This window comes from Polypterus senegalus, chromosome 10 (genome assembly GCF_016835505.1).
Source record: "Polypterus senegalus isolate Bchr_013 chromosome 10, ASM1683550v1, whole genome shotgun sequence".
Lineage (NCBI taxonomy): Eukaryota > Metazoa > Chordata > Cladistia > Polypteriformes > Polypteridae > Polypterus > Polypterus senegalus.
Window position 1 is genome coordinate 171563089 of NC_053163.1, and position 25565 is coordinate 171588653.

Genomic DNA, 25565 nt, shown 5'->3' on the forward strand with positions numbered 1-25565 from the left:
AAGGACACAAATAATAAGATTTTATTTCCAGTTGGTGTATTGGTTCACATTAAAACAGATCCAGCAGCAAAACATTTGACAGTTTTAAATGTTATTCTTCACATCGAACCTTTAAACCTTTAAAATTGGTCCCTTCCAAAATGGAAACGAGTATGGTAGAAAGTATGGCACAAAGTTATGTCATGTCCTTTGGTTTATTACAAAGACAGCCCAGGCAAACGGGTAGATGTTCAGCATCTTATTCCTTGAAAAGTGTTAAAATAACCTTCTTTATCTTCCTTTCAACTTCAGTAGCAAGCATTAGGAGTATTTAGGCACTCTACATAGCAAAGGACAATACTGGAATCAACAAAACCACCACGTCCCTTAACAGTGAATGTGACTGTTTGGTATCAATATCTGTCAGAATGGTTTTACATTTCATTTTTCAGATAGACTGCACAGCAAAAATTCAAAAGCATGAAATGCATACAAAAAAAGGATCTGAACATGTTCCCTGCAAAATTTAAACTCACATCAAATCTGGCACAAATCTATAAAAAACACCCTTAGTAAGGCACAGGCCTCATACTGACCAAATAGGATGGCACTAGAGGCTGGTATTTAAAGAATGTTTAAAGTGATGAGGTGCACTTGGTCCAGATTTGTTGGGATGATGGCTTGCTCAGTAGACGTAGCTTTCTGTGAAGAGAGACTGGGATGCATGTTTATCCGTCTTCCCACTGGGCACATATTCCCCCTTGGAGGCCAGGCCATTGATCTGAAAGAAAAGAGTCAATCGTGACTTAATATTTCTTGTAAAACACAAACTAACTGACACACTGAAACACAATACTTCAATTAAAACACAAAAATATATATTTGATTTCTTTTTGTTTTGTGGCTAAGATCAGATACTTGCATGGTGCTTGCATCCAGTCAACTGGAAGAAGGGAAAACAGAAGTCCACATTATCAACCACACTGTTTTGCATGGCATGTTAGCTTGACTAATGTTTTGACTGGATTCCTTGATCCTTTGAATTACTAGGGGGTGCTGCCCCCTGCTCGCTTCACTTACAAACCCCAGGGCAGGCACTTTGCAGGTCTGCCGCTCGCATACGGGGAAACGGCTGTACAATTTAAACAGATTGTTATTTTCATGGGAACTGTTACATACAGTATGCAAAATAGACCTAACTATTTTACATTACAGAGAATAATTAGCCATAGTAAAAAAACAGTAAAACATAATAAATTGAAACAAAATTATGTTGCGTTACAGGTTTTCATTGTGTTATACGTTTTCATTCTGTTTGGCTTTGAAATTAACACACAAATGCTTTTTAAAACTTACACTTTTACTGTAAAACTTCAGTAAGAACAATATTTGGAATTAACTTTCATCAATATTGCATTGAATTTTGATTCAGTGTTTTTTGACTTATATATATGTATAACTGCCCGTGAGTGAAAATAAACTGCTCAAAAAAATTAAAGGAACACTTTGAAAACACATCAGATCTCAATGGGAAAAAGAAATCCTCCTGGATATCTATACTGATATAGACTTGGTAATGTGTTAGGAACGAAAGGATGCCACATCGTTTGATGGAAATGAAAATGATCAACCTAAAGAGCCCTGAATTCAAAGACGCCCCAAAAATCAGAGTGAAAAAATGATGTGGCAGGCTAGTCCATTTTGCCCAAATTGAATTGCAGCAACTCCAAATTGTACGCAGCACTTTGTATGGCCCCTGTGTTCTTGTATACATGCCTGACAACATCAGTGCATGCTTCTAATGAGATGACAGATGGTGTTGTGGGGGATCTCCTCCCAGATCTGGACCAGGGCATCACTGAGCTCCTGGACAGTCTGAGGTGCAACCTGGTGGCATTGGATGGACCAAAACATAATGTCCCAGAGGTGTTCTATTGGATTTAGGTCAGGAAAGTGTGGTGGCCAGTCAATGGTATCAATTCCTTCATCCTCCAGGAACTGCCTGCATACTCTCACCACATGAGGCCAGGAATTGTCGTGCACCAGGAGCCACTGTACCAGCATAGGGTCTGACAATGGGTCCAAGGATTTCATCCTGATACCTAATGGCAGCCAAGGTGCCTTTGTCAAGCCTGTAGCAGTCTGTGTGACCCTCCATGGAGATGCCTCCCCAGACAATCATTAACCCACCACCAAACTGCTCATGCTGAATGATGTTACAGGCAGCATAATGTTCTCCATGGCTTCTCCAGACCCTTTCACTTCTGTCACATGCTCAGGGTGAACCTGCTCTCATCTCTAAAAGCACAGGGCACCAGTGGTGCATCTGCCAATTCTGGTATTCTATGGCGAATGCCAATCGAGCTGCATGCTGCTGGGCAGTGAGCTCAGGGCCCATTAGAGGACATGGGGCCCTTGGGTCACCCTCATGAAGTCTTTCTGGTTGTTTGGTCAGAGACATTCACACCACTGGCCTGCTGGAGGTCATTCTGTAGGGCTCTGGCAGTGCTCATCCTGTTCCTCCTTGCCCAAAGGAGCAGATACTGGTCCTGCTGATGGGTTATGAACCTTCTATGGCCCTCTCCAGCTCTCCTAGAGTAACTGCTTGTCTCCTAGAATCTCCTCCATGCCCTTGAGACTGTGCAGGAAGACACAGCAAACCTTCTGGCAATGACACGTATTGATGTGCCATCCTGGAGAAGTTGGACTATCTGTGCAACCTCTGTAGGGTCCAGGTATCGCCTCATGCTACCAGTAGTGACACTGACTGTAGCCAAATGCAAAACTAGTGAAGAAACAGTCAGAAAAGATGAGGAGGGAAAAATGTCAGTGGCCTCCACCTGTTAAACCATTCCTGTTTTGGGGGTCATCTCATTGTTGCCCCTCTAGTGCATCTGTTGTTAATTTCATTAACACCACAGCAGCTGAAACTGATTAACAACCCCCTCTGCTACTTAACTGACCAGATTAATATCCCATAAGTTTCATTGACTTTATGCTATACTCTGATTAAAAAGTGTTCCTTTAATTCTTTTGAGCAGTATAGTTTCTTTCTCTCTAATAAATAAACTTAACTTTTTCAAATGTGTGTCCCTGTGATTTGTTAATTGTCATAGCAAAAGCTATTCTAACGGGAAACTGTAAATGTTTTAATATGAAAGGCATATCAAGAGCTCCTTTCTTGTCTAATGATATTCGCGGAAGATGTACTACATTACCTTTCTTGTCGCCTGTTACAATTTTACATGTTAGAATTGTCCTACCAATTTTTAATACAACTAATCTTGTCCTATTGCATAGCCCATCACTCATACATAAATTACGCAATAACATTACGATACATCCTTCTTTCAATGATAATTCGGCCAGTGGAAGACCAGACAGTGTTAACAGTTGCAGATATTCTATGGGAATTTGTAAGTTGATGTTTTCATCTTCTGCACCATCACCACCAACTGTTTTAGTAGAGTCTATTGATACGCATTTAACCAATTTGATCGTAAAAATTTATAAGAGCTGAGAGCACAGGAACTGTGTCTGACAAAAGCATTCACACAAATAAGGGGTGAGAGGACAGCAGGCACGGGCCGTTAACCTGAAGTGGTTGAGAGGAGGACAGGACTTAAAAAAAAAAAAATCTCCCTGGCAATAGTCTCGTCTCGTCTCTAGATCTTCTTATATAATAGAGAGATATTGTGCACTGTAGAGGACGAAATTCCAAAAATCCTACTGATCTGTCTTAGGGGAACAGTGTAGTCAAAATATTGGTTTATTCACGGACTAATCATTTGGTGAATTGGCAAGCCTCAACCCATTCCAACCATTTCAGGGTTCCAATTCTCTGAAAAAATCCCCTTTTAGTGTACTTTAGCGGGAAAAAAAGCTCATCTGATACAAAGGTCTGCACATTTCTTTCAAATTAACCAAATGAAAGTTAGCACATATACAAGCATGGATAAACCAAAGTTCTAATCTCCAAAATAGTCTTCAGGATCCAAGCAGATAGCACTACTCAGCAACTCCAATTTCTTACCTTCGCTCTCTCAAAGAAGGCCTTCTGAGAAGCTTCGATATTTAAAGGTTTCCCTCCCCAGGCAGAAAGTGCAGATGCCTGCAAGGCGCGGCCATAAGAGAAGGTCAGTTTCCATGGCTTATGAAGCGGGCACAGGTTAATGGCATTAAGGTTGACGGATGCCTCTTCCTCACTCTGACCGCCAGACAGGAAACAGATGCCTGAAAAAAAGACGCAACACCATTCACCGATTTATTTTCAAAGACTGGCTTTAAACAAAACTATAACGTATGATCTTCTGGACTAGTGCAAGCTGCAGTATTTTTTTCTCCAAAAAAGTGACCTGCTCCTAACAAATGGATGGAGAGAGCTACCTGGAACTGATGCTGGCACAGTGCGGCGCAGGGCAGTCACAGTGGCCATAGCGATGTCCTGTGGGGTGTACTTCTTGGTGCAGGCGTGTCCTGCTGTCACCATATTGGGCTTAAGGAGTGTTCCTTCCAGATAAACATGGTGGTCATTAAGGGCTTTGTAGACTGCAGCAAGTACCTGTAAAGTGAATGGAATGCACGAAGACCTCATTTTTATTCAGTAACAGATGCAATGACCAAAAAGCAACCGACCAAAACGGTCTCAGCCCAACAAAGCTAGCCAGTCCTATCTATTAAGTTCTTCTGAAATAACATCAAGTCGAGTTTTGAAAGTCCCTAAAGTCCTACTCTCTACCCCAAGACCTGGTCACTTATTTCATGTGTCTGTGGTTCTGTGTAACGAAAAACTTCCTAAAATCTGTGAAAAGTTTGCAAGTTTCCAACTGTGTCCCCGTGTTCTTGATGAACTAATTCTAAAGTCACCATCTCGATCCACTGGACTAATTCCCTTCATAATTTTAAACACTTCAATCAGGTCTCCTCTTAATCTTCTTTTGCTTAGACTGTAAAGGCTCAGCTCTTTTAATTTTTCCTCAAAACTCATCCCCTGTAGCCCAGGACTCAGTCTATTTGCACTTCTCTGGACTTTTCTTTTAACATCATGAAAGATACAATCTTCAACATGAGATGATTAGTATGTTTGTCATGACCGAACACATTTCTATAACTTATATTATCCATCCATTTCTAAAATATGCTCAATCCACTGATAGATTGTTAAGGAGTAACTGCATTTCTTACCAGCAGTGGTTGCAAGGCCTTAAACCCTAAACTAAACCTGAACTTATGTGGTGTTAATCTATCACTGGACACACTGAACGCTTCAAAATGTTCAAAGTGTTTAGCTTTGTTTACATAGGAAAACATGAAACTTGACCTCTCAGCTGCATCCAATACAAGACAATTAAAAACAATGAGACAAACTGCTTACAGATTTGCCCAAATTCTGTGATATTTATGAAATTTGATAATAAACACTTTGCTAAATAGTTCTGGTAACAGTAAATTTTTAACATAAAACAGTTCCGAGACGCATACACAATTGTACATTGCTTTTTATTATACAGTATCTCCGATGTTCCTTATTAAAAAGTTGAATGGCACTGGGCATAAGGAAATTTCTGGAACAACTTGTGTGGTTTTGTAAAACAGCTCTCCTCCCTGATGTACTGAAGTTCAGTTCTGTGTGTTATTTATTTATTTTTTGATTTGATATACTTTTTTAATCCCCTAAGGGAAATTGTCTTTTTGCATGACCCTTGGAAGTCAGAGCACAGGGTCAGCTATTGTACAGCACTGCAGGAGCAATTTGTATGTTAAAGGATTGGGCTCAAGGGCCCAAGACAGTAGAATCCCCTTCTGGCTGTAACAGGATTTGAACCGTCAACCTTCGAGATACCAGCGCAGACACTTAGCCACAGAGCCACCACATGTCATCAGCTGAGATGAGTTCTAGGTTTCTCAGCACTCCCTAGTCCACTGACACACACTTGTCAAGTCACCTCCATCAGCCTTAATAACTATGGCCGTGTGTTTGGTAACCTGCTGGAGCTTTTCAAAACTTTGACTTGTCAGACCACTGAACCAGGCAATGAAACTGAAGGTAAAGACAGATTTGCTTACACTACAATAAAATGATAACATGAGGTTTATGGTGGTGCAGGTTAATCCAACATACTTAATTGTTTTGCAATGTAAGATTAAATTGGACTACCCAGAACTCTATACAGTGACCAGGTTTAGAAAACCCCTCGCACTTAAAGCAGCTGGGACATACAGTGTGCAACCATGCTACTGCTACTGTACAGTATGACTGGAATAAGAGAATGTAGCAGAATCCAAATGCAAGGGTAAAAGTCGGTTTCACTCAGCCTTTAGAGCCCTGCAGTATAAAAACGTACACAATATCTCCACATTTGTACGAGTCATTTAAAAGTGTTTACGAACTCCTGTGGTGTCATGACACACTAGTATGTTCGTGACCCTTCGGTTCCTCCTTTGTGAGTGAATGCAGCGCGACACACCAGTTCCCCTCCTTTGCAAATTCGAGTGTAATCAGTTCCCCCTTTGCAATTTGAGTGCAATCATCAAAGTTTGGAAGGTTGTCTCACACGATCACCAGAGGATCAAGTGGGATCGTCAATGCTTTTCTTTGTTTATGAATCGGGCACAGACATCAGAGTGGTGGTATGGAAGGTCGTACAGAATCAACCGCGATCCACTTGCAATGCTGCCACTGTGAACGGGGTGCAATTAGAGAGGTGGGAGAATGCCATTTTTTTCCAGGGTTGGCCAACCCCCACCTGAAATGCTGCAGCACACGGATTGTAAAGCAATGATTTAAAAAGTAGTTATCCAGTTATTTATATGTATTAAATATTCAAACCATATTTATTAACACATCGTGATACAAAGAATTATTACACTAACAGCAGTGTATGATGCAACTTTAGGAAAGGGAAACCTACCTTTTCTGTGGCATATTGGCAACGCTGGAGGTCATGGTCCCCATCTGGTAAAATCTCAGGCTCCACAATCGGTACCAAACCATTCTGTAGTGATAAATATATGTATTTATAGTGTTTTCCCTGATACCAAAATGTACCATCTAACACTTATCAGAATTTTTTTTTCACACATTCGTGCAAACCTACCTGCTGGCATATGCTGGCATAGCGTGCTAAAACATTAGCATTCTCCATGATGGACAAGGTTGAGGGGCAAGAATCTGAGATTTTCAAGACGCAGCGCCACTTCGCAAAGTCTGCACCATCTTTCTTGTACTGTGCACAGCGTTCTGCCAAACCATCCAAGCCTAGGAGTGATAATATATCAGACATGAAATTTGCTTAGGAAGAGTCCATATTTCTTTAGGTTCTCCAAATCGGACATCCCTCTCCCCTAAATAAATGCACAGGCCCAAAAATTAGGAATTTGTTATCCCAAAGGATTTAGTAGAACATAATTCTCTTATTTAATTATTAAGCCTCAAGTCACATGTCACAAAGGTTAAGACTAACTTAGCATTTAAGGACAATGCAATCTTATATCTACGCATGCAGATAACTATTTTATACTTTTGCAGAAAAAATAAAAACCTATTATGAAAAGGTGCTCCCCAAAAGATGTCTTGGGCTACTTGTAGTGGCGACGCTATGCAGAGAAAGGTAGAGGCTGACACAGAGAAAGATCAGCTGACACCACTGCTCACAGTTTCCAGAGATGGTCTCTTAGGTTGGGTCACACTGCAAAAAAGACTACTTCGGAGCCAGACATTGCTGGTTCGCAAGTGACCACCAGCGGTTCACCACAGTGCAAATTTTTGAACTAACATGCTTTGTAGTACGAATCCATGGCAATTAATTTGGTGATGAGGACGGGATTGGCACTCTGGATGGGTGGAGTGTAATAGTGACGCTGTGCAGTGTTCTCAATGGCTCTTTGTGGGTCGTAATTAGGACACCCCATCCACAGGAGTAAAACAGGAGTCCCAACAGGCAAGAGGGAAAAATGAAGAAAAGGTAACAAGAAAGGCAGAATCCTGAGTGTGAGCCGGCATGGTGGCGAGAGGGTAGGGGGCCAGTTGCTCCACAAGGTCACAATAAAAACGGTGCTCCTGGAGCAGATCGTTTGCCTTTGAAAACAATGGAATAGTGGGGAGCGATCAAGTGGCCACCTAGGGTCCTCTAAATGCTGAGAAGGGCAAGGTCCAGTTTCAAACATTTGTGCGGAAGCTGAAGGATCGTGGTTGGGGCGAGGGCCAGAAAAAGGGACCAGCAGTTGCCAGCATCACACCAACTCAAGTAGACCCAAAGGGGTGAACAGGGGAGATGAGGGAGAAACACTCAGAGAGTTGAAAGGGAACCCGATTGATAACTAGATTTTACTTTTGGATTTTAACACAAGGGAACTTTCTGTATTTGAATTTTTTCCATCACAGAAGAGCCTGTGTATTTAAGGAATATTTGTTATTTCTTGAAACTGCACTGCACTTTGTGAACACCAAACTGCACAATGAATCGTTTACAACATCTCTTGCTGTGTGCAAGTCTCCTCATTGCCTAGTCCATCTTGGTTTCGTGACTATCGATGTCCCAGGTTTGAAGGACTATGCCAGTTGCGGATATCCTGGGCATCACAATCACACATTAACTTGTATAACTGAGGCAAAAGCAATGATTCTGACGTCACTGATCACACTGCAGAGCTTCTGAATAACTGGAAACTAACAAATGTTGTCTCATTACATAAAAACTAGTAACTACAGACCAGATTTGGCCAAAGGTCATAAAGACCTGGAAGAATCATTGACTATTTAGGTAAGCTTTCTATTCAATAAAATGAAGTTCATCAAGGAAGAGAGACTGGAAACATGTTGTATGTTTGATTTGATTGATTCAATATACTTTATTAATCCCCAAGGGAAACCTTTTGGAGGTCAGTGTGCAGTGTTAGCCATTGTACAGTGTTCCTTGGAGTAATTTTTTCTATGTTGGTTGAAAGTACAAGAACTTCACTGAACTATGTGCACGTGAAAACAATTTTACTAGAATTTAGTATGTCACGATATCTGAGATCATGCAGACCCCCACTGAGATGTGGGACATCGAAAACCATTCAGCTAAAAGCGTGTGTACAATTGTAAACTGCAATATACTGTCAAGGGTTTGTTCTGGGCATGAACCCAATGTTGTCAGAACATCCTACAACCTCTGACTACCAGTTATGTCTAACGGAACAGGAAAATGAATGAGTGAATATCATTGATAGTTCACCGTCTTGCCTCTTCAGCAGTACATTCACCAAGGATAACACTTTTTAATATCCTTTTTCCAGCTACCTTGGCTTATCAACAATAAACCAATTAATTCTTTCTGCTTCTCATTAAGTGGGACTATTAACATACACAATGTTCACATATTTTATGTGGAAGACCAAAAAAGAAAAGAAGAAAGAAAAAGAAACACATCTTCTCTGACCACCTTCTTCTGCTATAAGTTGATAACAAGCACGCTGGGCTAAAGAGCATAATGAAACTCGCCATCACGGTACAGCGGTCAACACCACCGCACTCGGCAGGTATTTGTGTCTTTCACTCAAGGAGATGAGAAGCAAGGTGTTAAGATCTATAAATGGTACTAACCCTGTGTGGTCGTCTCTCCATCTGTTCCAGCAAGAGGTGCTGTGCCCTTATCCACCTGTTAATATAAAAAATATATATATACTTACTATATAAATAATATATTTACTTTTTGGGTATTAAATATGTTAAGAGTTTTAAAGAGCTTAATCAAACTTTTTCAAATTACATGATATCCCATAATACCTCACCTCAGACAAAGTACAACAATGGCAATCTTAGATACTCTGCACCTGGTGTTTGTCTATGAATTAGAGATTTCAAACAGTCATTGCATGCAAGGGATATGCGACAAAGCCCTACATTTTTTTTTTTCTTTATTTCGCCTTATACAATTTCTTGTATTAGGAATTTGTTAGTTTTCGCATACACCTTGGGGTCAGAGCGCAGGGTCAGCCATTGTACAGAGCCCCTGGAGCAATTACAGGTTAAGTGTCTAGGCTCAACGGCCCAGGAGAGTAGGATCTCTTTTGGCAGTGATGGGGATTCGAACTGGCAACATTCTGGATACCAGCACAGATCCTTAGCCTCAGAGCTACCACTCCGCCCCAGTATGGCGGGGCAAGTAATTTATCGCTTGTGGCAATCGTCAGGAAGGTGACAAATCTAGTGGTGAGGTCGCTGCTTATGGACGGAGTGCGCAAGTACACTTTACTGGTGGGCTGGAGAAACAATGGGGACATGGAGTTTGAACTGATTTTAATCATTTATGACTTTCCCTTTTTTAATTCACTATTTATTAACAATGGCACCATTGAATCTTTGAGATGGAAACAAATATACAGTTGAACTTTTGGGCAACTTGAATCTTGCTGTGTGTCACTCACTGCTGGTTCATTTTAGTAACAAACAGCTAGGGGGCCAAGAGGACAGTGGGGTGTCAGGATCGCATCCCAGCCTGTGACCCCCAACACTGTACTAATACATGTAATTATATTCAATTTTCACTGTTATTTGTGAATAGGGGGTCACATGCTCTGTGGTCTGAATGTGGATCCCAATGCCACACTGCAGTGACAGTGACACTATGCTGTAAAAAAAAAAACATCCTTCAAATGAGATGTACAACTGAGGTTCTAACTCTCTGTGGTCATAAAAGATCAATGGCCATCTTCCTTAAACAGTAGGGTTTATCCTGAAATCCTGGCTAAGTTGCCCACCATGGCCTAGTGCAGGGGTTCTCAAACTCGGTCCTGGGGGACCCCTGTGCCTGCAGGTTTTTGTTCCAACCAGCCTCTGTTTTTAATTGGACCCCTGGGCTAATTAAGTGAACTGTTTCACAGATTCCCCGTTTTGGGAACAATATACAAATTAGAAAAAAGTTTGGTTTAAAAAAAAAAAAGAGTTAAAATGTACTAAGCAGTTACTGTATGTATTTTTTTTTCTTTTTAGCAATATTTTCATCTTGATTTTCATTCTACTTTTCTAGGTGTTCTAATTGTTTAATTAATCCATTATTTACTACTTTGTGGGGTTGACGCTAAAGTAGTTGCAGCATTTCACGATTGAGTGTTTGCTTGGGTTTCTGCTCTGCTTGTTTTTAATTGTCATTAAGATTCAATGAAGGGAGCAAACTGCACAGTGAAAGGGTGAAATATAATAAAAAGAGAGTTAAGCATTTAAATCCATAGGAAAAACAGAAATATTTCTAAGTTTCTTATAAATGTAAAAATCATGCTGCTGTGCTTTTCTGAATGTAGAATAAAAGAAAAATACCAGCTAATTAAATGAAATCAGTGTTATCAGGTGTTGTCAAAAACCTGCAGCCACAAGTTTGAGAACCTCTGGCCTAGTGAGTCTGGCCTCCTAATCATCCTTTGTCTCTAACTGGCTAACAATCTCATCACTTTACCACCTAACAGCTAATGTGTGGTGAGCATATTGGTGCAAAAATGGCTGCCGTCACATCATCCAGGTGGATGCTGCACATTACTGGTGGTTGAAGTGGCGCCCCACTCACTATGAAAAGCGCTTTGAGTAATGAGAAAAGGGCATTATGAATGTAAAGAATTATTAGTATTATTCTTAAAAAAAAACATTAAACAAACAAAAATGTGGCATCCGTCTTTGATGAAGTACACTTAAAGAAACAGAATTAAAAGTTGGAGTATTTTTTAAATAGTTAACCAAGTTCCTAAAAGTACACTAGTCTTAAGTGATGCTTACATTTTCCAATCTGTTTTATTTCTACCTCAACTTGTGATTTTCCAAACTCACTAGCTGCCAAAGCCTCGTCACACTCTGCTCACCTTAATGCCTACTACAATGCCCTTGTCCTTAATGAGCTTGGGGAAAAGCACTCCTGCATCGGACTTTTGATACAGGGTCTCATGAAAGAAAATGACCCCACCGATGCAGTTTGACACAGATGCATCTGTAGAGAACAGAAGCTGGCGGAAAACGCGGCGGTGCTCCTCTGTGTTCTCCACGTTGATCTTCTGGAGACGCTTCCCCATCGTACCTGAAACGAATGAAAAAAATGTGTCCAGAGAATGTCATGTCACTGTAATCAGCGCTTCCAACAACTTAACCCAAAAAAAAAAATGAACACACAGCTTACCTACGGACTCATCTGCAGCCAAAATGCCCTTCCCGGTAGCAACGATACGCTGAGCAATACTTGACAGATCTTTCTTTTGCTCAGGGGTGAGTGCAACAAATTGGTGGGTCATCCTGGAGATGAAAACAATGAATGGTTATAGAGGTCCTTCAAAGAGTATTGTGACAAAAAAATGCATGACATTGACACTGAGCAGAACAAAAGGGCCAGTGACGACAAACAGAAAGAAACATTTCTGCTGAGTCCCCAGACAACCGGCCTTTCCCTTTAGGCAAGATTACGCCTGCATTGATAAGGAACAGGAGTCAAGGCGAGGCTTTACGAGCCCAGCTCGAGCGGTTATTCTTACTGAGCAGGATCTTCAGGACAAAAAAAAAAAAAAAAATACAAAGCACCATGTTTATCTACCACAGGCTTGCCCTAGGCCTTAGGTGTGGAGGTTTACTTTTAGATTTTGAAATACGTCCAATTCCACTTATTTTGTATGTGGCCGACACTTTTATCCAAAGCAGATTACATTTTTCATTACATCTGTCTGATGCATGGACACGTTGACTTGTATTTTTACTTTTGAAATCCTCTTCAGACAGAAAGATGAGACAAACTGTAATTCCTTAGGTTTTAATTTCCACAGCTAATTTCAGATCAGATATTTTTTTATGACAACTCACAAAACTGACAAATCAAAACTATATTTGGTGTATCTGTTAGGGCACGAGCTCAAATGTGATCAGAGCGCAAGGATTCAGATTTCATTCACGCATAAAACGAAACCAAAAGCTGCATTCAGCTCTACAAGTGTCTATTTAGAGATTAGAATCAAGCACTGGAACTCATTACCTGCGGATCTCCGAAATATCAAATCATATTCATCTTTCAAATGTAAACTTAAAACACATTTGTTTAAAATGGCTTTTTCTTCTTCCTCCTAATTATAGTGCTTTTGTTTGGTTTTAATTTTTAGATTTTCTGATGTTTTAAGTTGTTTATAATTGTGTTTTGTATTTATTTATTTATTTGTTTGTTTGTTCGGTGTCCTTGAGTTCTCTGAAAGGCGCCTTGTATAAATAAAATGTATTATTATTATTAGAATCTGTTTGAACATTGGAACCATCTGGACAAGGACAGGCCATTCGGCCCAAATGGAGCTTGCCAGTCCTATCCACTTCTTTCTTCTAAAATAACATCAAGTTTGGTCAAGTAAAACAGACTGCCTGCACAAATCACAGCCATATCAGATAAACACAAGGCTGTATCAGATACCGTATCTCTGTGTCCAGATGGGTCTGGCCTTCTTAAGGTTTTACATGACAGGCAGCCTAACCTTTTCATTGATTCATTTTAACTGATGACGAGTTTCATTCCACCAAGTTGTGCATGTCCATGACCTTCAGACAATTAATGGGAAGCTTCTCCGTTCCACCAAATTGCACACGCCCATGACCTTTGGACAATCATCTGTAAACTTCTCCATTCCATTAAGTTGTGCATGTCCATGACTGTTAGACAATTATCTGTTAGCTTCTCTGTTCAAAATCTCACTGTGTTCTCAAGGTGCCTGCCCCTCTTACCCATTTCTGACTTACAAATGCCAGTGCCAGTCCTGCCACGTGCAAAAGTTCGCTGACGACACTGCTATCGTGGGCTGCGTCTGGAGTGGGCAGGAGGAGGAGTATAGGAACCTAATCAAGGACTTTGTTAAATGGTGCGACTCAAACCACTTACACCTGAACACCAGCAAAAACAAGGAGCTGGTGGTGGATTGTAGGAGACCCAGGCCCCTCATGGACCCCGTGATCAGCAGAGGTGACTGTGCAGAGGGTACAGACCTATAAATACCTGGGAGTGCAGCTGGATGATAAATTGGACTGGACTGCCAATACTGATGCTCTGTACAAGAGAGGACACCTTAGAAGGATGGCGTCTTTCAACATCTGCAATAAGATGCTGCAGATGTTCTATCAGACGGCTATGGCGAGCGCCCTCTTCTATGCGGTGATGTGCTGGGGGAGGCAGCATAAAGAAGAGCGACGCCTCACGCCTGGAAAAACTGGTGAGAAAGGCTCTATTGTAGACACGGAACTGGATAGTTTGACATCTGTGGCAGAGCAACGGGCACTGAGTAGGCCCCTGTCAATCATGACAGAGTCATCTCCAGACAGACGAGCAGCTTCAGCGACAGACTGCTGTCACCGTCCTGCTCCACTGACAGACTGAGGAGATCGTTCCTCCCACACACTATGCGACTCTTCAGTTCCAACCGGGGTGATAAGCGTTAATATTATACAAAGTTATTGTCTGTTTTACCTGCATTGTTATCACTCTTTAATTTAATATTGTTTTTCATCAGTATGCTGCTGCCGGAGTATGTGAATTTCCCCTTGGGATTAATAAAGTATCAATCTATCTATCTATTTCCAGGTTACAATGAAGGTGCAAAACACAGCGAGCCCTCAAGTGATGTGGGGATGTCCAATGACCTGCTTAAAACCTTCTGTGCTCTAAAAAGTGTTGTAGCAGTCTGGGGCTGGGGGGTCATGTCATGTAACTGCATTGATCAGCGTAGTAAGAGAGCCATTTCAGCATTGTACACACAGTGTCCCAGTGTTTATGTATCAGGAAAAGTACCTGTTCTAAATTATACTAGTCAGAAGTACAAGGTATTGTGGCTTTTTTCTGAAGATTTCGTATCCTAGTATGATACAAATCATCGACTTAAATTATGCATGACCCTGTAGTTAGCATATAGCAGGTTGGATAATGCATGGATGGATAACCAAAGCGATACCATTCAACATAACTAAGTTCTTTTCCATAGTTCCAGATATTTCAGTGTTCAGCCAACACTGGATTCCTAATGGGACCCCTGACTACCACAGAATATTTTTGCACACTGGTTTCATCCACACGCCTTACATTAACAATATTAATCTATGCCTTCCCTATTTCTGTAGGCTAAACAACACTTAATTATCAGCAAATTCTCACATTGTGGTTAATACAATTGTATTGCTCTGCATACAGGTCAAGCCTGAAGTGTGCAGCAAACAAAAATCAATAAATAGCACTCCACTCGGATTTATGCTTTAATGGGTTACGCAGATGTATGCGACGATTTAGCTGGCACTTACACATGTAAAAGAGCATTTCAGCTTGCACTAGGAACGGGTGCTAAAATCTATCAATACAAAGGATTTGATTTGTTCCCAGGGGGAAATCTGGCTCTTTACTGAATCTCATTCAACAGATAGGCACACTATGGGTCTGAACACACAACAGAATGACAATCACAGAAGAAAACTAAGACATAAAAATTGATGAATATACATTCACAATCCCAGTGATGAACTCTACAGGCATATTGTTGTTGGTATTAAGGACTGAATAATTTGTTGCCTGATAGTCCTCAGTGCTTGTGTATCACAAAGAGAGGATGTGCAACTGTCTCATCCCCCTTATCCAGGGGTCTCCAACACGTCGCTCGCGAGCTACCAGTAGCTCGCAACCCCTTTCCAAGTAGCTCACCAAAGGGTTAATGAATCCTACATAAATCTGAAAACTTGATTAGTCTAATTAGGGATGGGCGATCTTTCCAAAAAATCATATCACGATCCTTTTAACACAAAATCACGATCCACAATCTTTTCAATGTGCGTACACTTAAGAGAATATCCGGACTCAAACTCATCACGACCTAAGTAACACTTTATTTTAAATATCAAACAAAGTTGAATTCAATTGTTCTCTCTTTCTTTAGCGGAGTTAAAGAACACGCCCCGAAACTGGAAAAGTGAGTGAGGAAGGACATTCCACTCTGCATCTCACTCAGAATTCCGCTAATAAATCGGTACCGCAAGCGAACTATGATACATAGCGAAATGATAGAATTTGCAAATTTAACTGGAATGTTCAAGCAAATTATAGAAAAAAACAAATCTAAATCCATTAAGTAGTTCTCTCGTGAAATAGGGACAGACATACATACAGACAGACACTGGATTTTATACCTATATATATAATTCACAAAGGGCACGCAAGACACTGAGCGCAAGCAAGACAGAGCCCCGCCCACCAACTCTAAGACCATGGGATATGCTCGACAGAGCCCCGCCCACAAACTAACCCTCCTACCGCGTCATGGGATACGCACGACAGAGCCACGCACGCCAACTATAACCATTCTCCCGAGTCCAGCGTCGCTCTTGAGGCACGCAACAACTCACCAAACACAGCCTCAGTCGCTTTCGTCTGTGCAAAAGTCCACATGCACCTCTGAGCCAAGTTGACATTACACCGCACGCAAGACAGAGAGCCACGATCACCAACTCACAGAGCCCCGCCCGCCAACTCTAAGGGCAAACAAGACAGAGAGCCCCGCCAACCAACTCTAAGACCATGGGATACGCACGCATTTAGTGTATAAATGGATAGAAGTAATTGCATGTAAACGAATCGCCAAAATCTGTTGTATGTAAACGATACTGTTTAAAACATAATTGTTTTTTCATCAGAAAACCCGGTTTCTAAGTCTACCTGTATTAGTTTAAATGGCACTTTTACCACTCGCAATATGGCTGACGCGCTGACTTATCATGTCGACTGGGCAACACAGTGAATGCGGCGTCTGTCTATATATGTCTATGTTTTCCGTAGCCTGCTACAGGAAGACACTTTCTCGACCATTGGCATTGGTTTCGCTCCTTGTTATTTTCGTTATACTGCGACGGTGGTTTCCTAAGCCTTTGTTATACTGAATTCCTTTCTCACCATTTTCCATTCCTATTCTTACACCGCCATATGCTACAGCGGGCTTCGGCTAGCATTATATATTAGTACTCCTTCAAAGTAATGTGCAGTTAAAGTCTCAACAGCATTTTCAGCATTTCTAGAGCTTAGTAGGGCCAGATAACTATAAGGATCTTCACCAAGCAGCTCTGAAAATGTCTGCTTTGTTTGGATCTCCATCCCTCTGCGAGTCTGACATGAATGTCACGAAATCAAAGTTCACAACAAGACTGACAGACAAACATTTAAATGACTCCATGAGAGTGAACCTGAGTGATCTGACCTCGGTTCCCTGCGCTTGCTGGAGAAGCAAAGAGCAAAGCACCTCTAAAATGGCAAGAGAGACCAAAGCAAATGGGCAAAGCAAAATATTTCGTGGGTGATGTTTTTGCATATTATCTTTGAATCGGACTTCTCAGACTCTGATTTTGATGCAAGTGATCTGGAGTTACAGATCGAAAACGAAAGTGAGGTACCAGCATCAGACATGTTCGTGTAGCTGATGCGCCTACAGCAAACTTCGCCTGGGAGGACCGCTACTTATGATGACACGAGGTACAAACCGGATTGTGACGCACTGCGACTGCCACCGCCGGGCCCACGCAAATGCTGCTGCCAGAAACCGTGAACAGGCACTGACAGCAACTACAGCACACAGCAAGAGACGTTTTATGTCATTTTACGGTACGTATGAAACAATTGCCTTGTGTGCCTTTCAGAAAACGGAGTTTTTTGGAAGAAATATCCAGCCCTCAAAGAGTTCAGGTAAAAACCCTCGCCTGGCTCGAAGCTTCTTCTTTGAAAGCCTCTCGAAGCATTGTGACAGCTTCTGCTGCCGTTTTCCCCAAATGGAAACAGAACTTGATGCAAACACGTTATTCTTTCAAGTCTGCCATCACAAAATCGAGGAAGACAGAGGCTCAAGAAAAAAAAAAAAAAAATTACACAGACCTTACAGACCTTTCCCCAAGGGTGCTGCTTGGCCAAATGATGCAGAGGGCAGTCTGGTACATGCAGCTACTAATGACCCTCCGGCCTCCAGAAAATAAGTCTCGTTATTTTTGGGTCCTCCCTCGTATATAATACAATATCATTGTCTGCTCTAAATTGTGGTGGCATTGGGCTGTCATAAGGCAGTATGTGCAATAATATGCCAAGGTATAGAATACATATTAAGAACAAAATCCACACCTTGACATAAATGGTGTGAACAATATGCCAAGTTAAGACTTGAGTAAGTCAGTCCGACTGTGCGTTTTCATTAAAAGCTTTTTTTTTTTGTAAACATAAACCTGTGTGTCTGCATTACTTCCATTTCAGGGCTTTTCAACTTTCACCCAATTATTGCCATATACCTTTCCTGGTTTAGAAAACTGAATTTTTTTTATCACACCAAGTTTCAAGCTCTGGGTGTGCACCTTCGTCTCTGGATTCAAGACTTGTTATCAGACGATATGAGCTGTGAGAATAAGCCCTTTAGAAATTTAAACATCCATAGAAAAACTATTGTAGCTGAAGGACAAGTACTTATCACCAAGTGCTTACCACGAGAAAGAGGGAGAAGGGGTGTGTGGTTTAACTGTGTCATTTATCGGGCTAATTCTTGTGTAGTCAAAATAAGATAAAGGAGCAGCTTGTGCCGATCCGGGTTGGCTCCACACTCTCCAGTAACTTCTGGGAGGTTTTTTTTTGAACCCGGAACCGTCGATGGCCGTAAATCCAGATGTTCTCGTCACCTGTACCTGTTCAAAGCTTGCATCTTTCGGGGCTCGTAATTATCCAACCCGCTATATCCTAACTACAGGGTCACGGGGGTCTGCTGGAGCCAATCCCAGCCAACACAGGGCCCAAGGCAGGAAGCAAACCCCGGGCAGGGCGCCAACCCACAGCAGGGCTTGTAATTATTTGTTTAAAGTTCCTCCTGACTTTTGATCTTTTCTCCAAATTGAGCAACCTGTACACAGCTGTGGGGGGCCAAGATAAGAAACTTAACCACAGACTCCAGTGATGTGCTGCCTTCCTGTGTCCTAACAGATGTTTGTTTCTAGACGTTTATTCAGCATTCAGTTAATGCTGCGTTCCATTTACCTCAGAATTCAGATGTCACTGCTCGGAATGATGGCACATCAGAGTTGAACGTGTTCCACTGAAACCAATATGGACTGCCCAGGAAAATCTATGTTGTGCTTGTTCCACCAGAATAAACAGCAGTTAATAACAACACAGTACTTTGTATTTGGCGTATAAAAACACCACAGCAACTTGAACGCTGATAGAAGGTGGACAGCACCGTGTGTGCGACGTATGAAACAAACTGACAGAAGTACTAATAAACAGTAGAATACTAAAGCTGGCAAGAGTCTGTTATGGGCTAGTATTTCAAAAATGGCTGATTCCTTGCCAACCGTCATAGCACATGCACTTCAGAAGAGCTTGCCCACCTGAAGCTAAGCATTTTTGGGCCCAGCCAGTACTTGCATGGGAGACCATCTAGGAAAAGCAAGGGTTGCTGCTGGAAGAGATGTTGGCGAGGCCAGCAGGGGGCACTTGCCCTCTGGTCTGAATGTGGATCCCAGCACAGTAAAAATGGCGCCGTCCATCAAATGAGACAGAAACTCTCTGTGGTCAGTAAAGATCCGTGTGGCATCTTCTTTCTGGCTAAACTGCCCATCATGGTCTCGTCCATTTTGGCCCCCTAATCCCTAAATCCCTTGTCTCTAACTGGCTCTCTCCCTTCACATACTAATAGCTAATGTGGGGTAAGCGTACTGGTTCAATAATGGCATCATCCTAGGAGGTGCTACATATTGGTGGTGGTTCAGGTGGTTAAGGTGGTTGAGGTGGTTGAAGTGGTCCCCCATCTACATAAAGCACTATGAGTAGTGAGAAAATTGCTATATAAATGTAATTAATTATTATTATTATTATCAATAACATTTCCAAATTTGTGGTCAAGGCGTATTGCCTTTTCTGAAAAGATTTATTCTGGCCTGCATAAACCACGTTTGCTATTTGGAATATTATTTTAATATGGGGTTTCTTTCCAGCCTTGTGCCCTATGCTAACTGGGATAGGCTCGCTCCAGCTTTCCCCAGGACCTTAGTCTGGATTAACTGGGTTAGAAAATGACCTGGCCGTTAATAAGGTTGGCACTGTGGCAGAGCTGTTGCCTTGCAGTAAGGAGACCAGGGATAGCGTTTTGTGTCCCCCCAACCACACTGTGTTTGCATTTTCTCCCCGTGAGTTTCCTCACAGTGTCTATAGATATGCAGGTTTGGTGAACTGGCGAGGCTAAATTGGCCCCATTGTGTGCTTGGTGGTTGTTTGTGTGTGTTTGCCCTTTAATAGGCTGGCATTCTGTTCAGGGTTTGTTCCTGCCTTGCACCCTATGCTTCCAGGGATAAGCTCCAGCACCTCCAAACTCTTATCTGTATTATGCAGGATTAAAAATGACATATGACTTTTTAATATAAATATTTCCATTGTTTATAGTAGGTATCAGAAAGCCCCAATCCCAAATTGAACAAGCAAGTAACACAATGAATGGATGGATGGACTGATGGAAGGGCAACATGCAAACATTAATCGTTAGCGCTGCCCACACAGCTAAGGGGAGTTAGAAAATGAATGAAATGAAACAAAACTGCATACTTTTAAGTATTATATATATATATATATATATATATATATATATATATATATATATATATATATATCTCATTTGAGTGCAAGAAAGCAACAAATGATTCTGGCACAACTCTGCCCGCTGACCTGTGACTTACTGGCCAGACTTCATTTTTCTCACTTACGCAGTCAGAGGGCAAACTGCATAGGAATTTGACATCTTGCGCAAACTGCGGTTATGGCGCCCAGCCCCCCGATTTAATCCCCACGGACAAGCAGTTGGATTGAGATTAGATTAGAGAAGAAAGAAACTTCTGATAAGGACTGATCAGATCCTGGGTCTCTGTAAATGCATATATGTAAACAACGATCCAGTAAAAAATCTACCATGATCACAGGTTTAGTAACAAAGAAAAAACACGCCTCACTGTGTTTGAAGGTTTTGTTACACGAATACGAAGCCCTTAATAAAAAAAAATGCGTTTTTGAGATGCACCTTGCAAGAGCAATCACGCCTGCACCCCCAGCACGTTCACAGTGTTATCTTTATTTGCTCAGTAGGCGCTTTTATTCAAAGCGTCTAACAAAATCCGAATAAACTCTCCCAGTTGCATCTCGTCAAGTCTGCAAGATCCTGCCATGCTCTGCGCTATACAGACCCCACCATTCTCGCAAGGTAAATAAATCACGCGGACTTCATGTTGCGGACTTCACGTTACGGAGGGTACTTACTTTGCAGCAGGGTTCGTAAGCACGACGGAGTCACAAAAAAAGCAACACGTCAGTCTCTGGGTGCAAACAGGCTGAACTGGAGGTCGAGCACGCGAATTTATAAACTTTTATGACAAACTCTGCACCTACGTGGCCGGAGGGGGCTGTTTAGGGTGTTGACATGAGATGTGCGTTCTGATTGGTCGTTCATGTAGGGCCGTCCCCTAACTCAGGCCAATAGAAAGCATCGTCGCGCTCTTGCCGCCCTCAACCTTCCAATACTATCGGGTATCCAGTAGGTGGCGGTGGTGGCTGCTGCTTCTTTATTATATTATTTGGAAACAATTTTACTGACAGCTACTTTAGTTTGATGCTCCGTACGTGCGTGTTATCCCGCAATGCCACAATGCGATGTCCATTAGGTGAAACTAGTTATGCTGACTCGTTTTATCAAGATGATTCGTTTACAGCGGAGGTTTCATGTTTTCATACCAGTCCTTTTCAAAATTGGTTGCGTTGAATTTAACTTTCTTACTTTTTAAGATTCTAATACCAAATTTGTTTTTCCCCCTAAATTAGTTCTATTTAATAAGTGGCTTTCAGTTAAAAAGTCCCCCAAACTGATATTTGATGTGTCATGTGCCGAGTGATGCAATCAAATCAAACATATCATTAACAACAAGAATTACCTGATGATGACATAACTGGTTGCAGTAAAAAAACTGAAGCCATTGTCACCTTAGGCTTTGAGACCCTAATTTAAGGGAAATACTCTAGCATGGTGCCCTGTTCAGGGTTTGTTACTGCCTTGCTCCCTGTGCGGTCTGGGATAAGCTCCAGCACCCCTCTCGTGACCCTGTTCAGGCCTAAGCAGGTTAGAAGATGATTGAGTCACTCTAGCAAAATAATGCAAGGTTGTGCTGTGCTTGTGCCCAGCATGAAAAGTACTGAGCCTGGCCTGTAAGCCATCCTTAATGAGATGTTTCCAAGGTAAGCTTTCATGACATGAACTCACTGAACAAATTATTAGGAACGCCTGTACACTTGCTTATCCATGCAATTATCTAATGGGGCAATCATGTGACAGCAGTGGAATGCAGAAAGAGGTTAGGCGTTTCAGTTAATGTTCACATCAAACACCAGAATGGGGGAAAAAACAAATGAAATATCGGTGATTTCAGCCATGGCAACATTGTTGGTGCAATATGAGCTGGTTTGAGTATTAATGTAACTGCTGATCTCCTGGGATGTTCTTGTACAACTCTCCAGAGTTAACTCAGAATGATGTGAAAAACAGCAAACATCCAGCGAGGTGGCAGTTCTGGAGATGGAAACGCCTTTTTGATGAGAGAGGTCAGAGCTGATGGAAAGGTTACGGTAACTCAGATAACCACTAGTGTGGAGAGCAGAAAAGCATCTCAGAATGCAAAGCACGTTGAACTTTGAGGCAGATGGGCTACAACAGCAGAAGACCACGTCTGGTTCCACTCATGTCAGCCAAGAACAGAAAGCTGAGGCTGTAGTGGGCACAGGCTCACTAAAACTGAATACCGGTAGTCGAAGACTGCAGAAGCATAGCCTGGTCTGATTAATCTTAGTTTCTGCTGAGGCACACAGATGACACTTTTGGACATGTAGGCAAGGAGAGTGGTGGATATTGCATCAGACGATCATTTAGTGACGGGTTAAAATAAAACTCAAACTGAAAAAGTAAGCTAAGTTCAATATAACATAGGCTCCTGTCAGAATTAGACAAAGCAGGTACAGAAAATGAAATGCTGGCCTATTTCATGGTGAACATTTAACACTCTGTTTAAGAGGCTGTGCTGCACATGTCTTAAATGTGCAGGCTTCAAGTCACATGGCATCACTAAACTACAATCTTTGCTCAACACAGCAGCTCCCTTTCACAAGAGGACATGGTGCATGTAAGCAGACAATCAGGCTGGACCAGAAAACCCTAGACTGACATTTAGACCTCTCTGATGATGCACTTAAGGACGTCATTATAGGTTTGTGAAATAGAATTTGAATTGTTGCTTGATATTTTTTTTACCAAACCTGCCTGTGTTCAAATTGTGAGGAAAGATGCATTTGAATTTTACGATTTAAGGTTACTTTGCAAAGGTTCTTCACTATATTCACACCTGTTCTTTTTCAGGTGTAAGACAAGAGCCGATCTTGGGATGGACGTCAGTTTTTTCACAGGACATATCCACACTCACACATACAGAACTAATTTAGAGACACTTCATTAGCCGTACACGATCTACACAGACACAGAAAGACAGTGCAAACTGAGTCAGCATTTGAACCCAGAGGTATGGGGTAGGCCACTGTGCCACCCATGTGTTTTTATAGCAGATGTATGTCTACATGTTGGAGCCAAGGGCTCCCTTTAGTATGTGTAGGTCATGAAGCCTTCTAATCAATTTTGGGGTCAGGCTGAATTGGTTTCTAGGCCTCACATAGGCCTTGACGCCTGTCTTTTGGGTTAAAGTCTGTTTGTGAATTTTGTGAATCCCTGCAAATTATATCCCTGGATATTTGGTTGATCTGCCCCACCATGGCCAAGTTTTCCCCAAAATTTCTCAACATATACTCTGCATGTACACTCTGTCTCTTGTGTGTGCATAGAGGTCACCCTTAAGGCTCTGTCAGGGGGCAAGAGGACTGTCACTAAAGAATTCCTTATTGTACCAGCAGTGCCAAGTGCCCACACCAAGAAGACACATGACCACATCTCAACTGCTTTACAAGCTTATAGCCCTTCTGGGAGTGGCTCTATATAAAGGATGCTCAGGCTTGAAAGGGTCATCTTTTGAACCGTGTTACATGGGGAGAAACACTGAGGAGCTACGAATGTCCTCTGAATGTCTTTTTATTTTGTTTAGAAGCGTGATTGCCGATTGCTTTGTGTTGACTGAACTTGTTCTTTCTTGAACTGTCAAATGCACACTGGTCCACTGGTACCCGATACCTAAAGCTGTAGTCATCTGCTTATTATTGTGACAACTTGTAAGCAAAGGGTTGACTTACAGTTATTATACAATTATACAAAGTTATTGTCTGTTTTACCTGCATTTTTACTATCTATCTATCTATCTATCTATCTATCTATCTATCTATCTATCTATCTATCTATCTATCTATCTATCTATCTATCTATCTATCTATCTGTCATATAGTGCCTTTCTTATCTATCTATCAGTTATATAAAGCCTTTCTTATTTATCTATCTATCTATCTATCTATCTATCTATCTATCTATCTATCTATCAAGGAAAGCATCCACAAGACACAGAAACCAAAGATAAAGGAAATTGGTCCCTGCTTAGGACTGGATTCTGTCTTCTTTCCCAGCTGTTTCTTGGATGCTGAAGCCACCATGTCTGGTGCACATTTTTTTTTTAATTCATCCTATGAATTTTACAACAATTGAATAAAAGCAAAGAATACAAAACAAAGCTTGTACTGTACTTCTGGCCAGCAGCCATACTACCGGTGCTTCATGACAGGTCATCCTGAAGCTAGGCAATGTTTGCACTCAGCCAGTAATAATAAATAATAATAAATTTTATTTGTATTGCACTTTATATTTTAGCAATCTCAAAGTGCTACAGAGTCAAAAATAAGAGTCTATAAAAAATACTTTAACTTGGGTGGGAGACCATCTAAGAAAAAGCTTGGGTTCCTGCTGGAGGAGGTGATGGAGAGGCCAATAGGGGGAGCGTGCCCTGTGGTCTGTATGTGGGTCCCAATGCTCCAGTGCAGTGATAGGGACACTGTGCTGCAAAAATGTCGTTTTCCTTAAGAAGAGATGTAAAGTTGAGGTCCTGGTTCTCTGTGGTCAAAAAAGATCCTTGAGCATCTTTTATAAATTGGAATGGGTATCCTGATGTTCAGGCTAAATTGTCCATCTTGGCCTGGTCATTTCAGCCCCCTAATCATCTCCTGTCCCTAATTTGCTATCTCTCACCCCTTCACCACCTAATAGCTAATGTGTGGTAAGCGTACTTGTGCAGAAATGGCGGCCATCATATCATCCAGATGGATGCTGCATATTAGTGGTGAGCGAGTAGTAAGAAAAGCACCACATTGTAACACATGGCTGGGGGTGGTACCCAGCCGGGACGCCCAGGAGGACCGGAGGAGGGCTTGTGCCTTCTCCAGACCATGAGGGGGTGACCACCCTGGTTGCTTTGGGGGCCATGGGTACAGAGCTTTGAAGCTCAACCCTGTAGGGGCCCGCGGTTACTGCCAGGGGGCGCCCCAATGCCTGGAGAGCCCTGGACCTCAGCCCTTCCACCACACCAGGAAGTG

At 41.8% G+C, this 25565-nt stretch overlaps 1 protein-coding gene across 1 annotated transcript; it reads right to left on the minus strand.

Moving 5' to 3' along the window:
• Positions 1–21390, minus strand: aldob (aldolase b, fructose-bisphosphate). Its single transcript, XM_039767498.1, has 9 exons — positions 21264–21390; positions 12123–12235; positions 11812–12023; positions 9566–9620; positions 7077–7237; positions 6891–6974; positions 4366–4540; positions 4013–4212; positions 1–760 (listed from the first exon to the last, which is right to left on the minus strand). Exons 2-9 carry the CDS (start codon positions 12232–12234, stop codon positions 665–667), a joined length of 1095 nt encoding a protein of 364 aa, XP_039623432.1. The 5' UTR covers position 12235; positions 21264–21390; the 3' UTR covers positions 1–664.
• Between the last annotated feature and the right edge of the window lie 4175 nt (positions 21391–25565).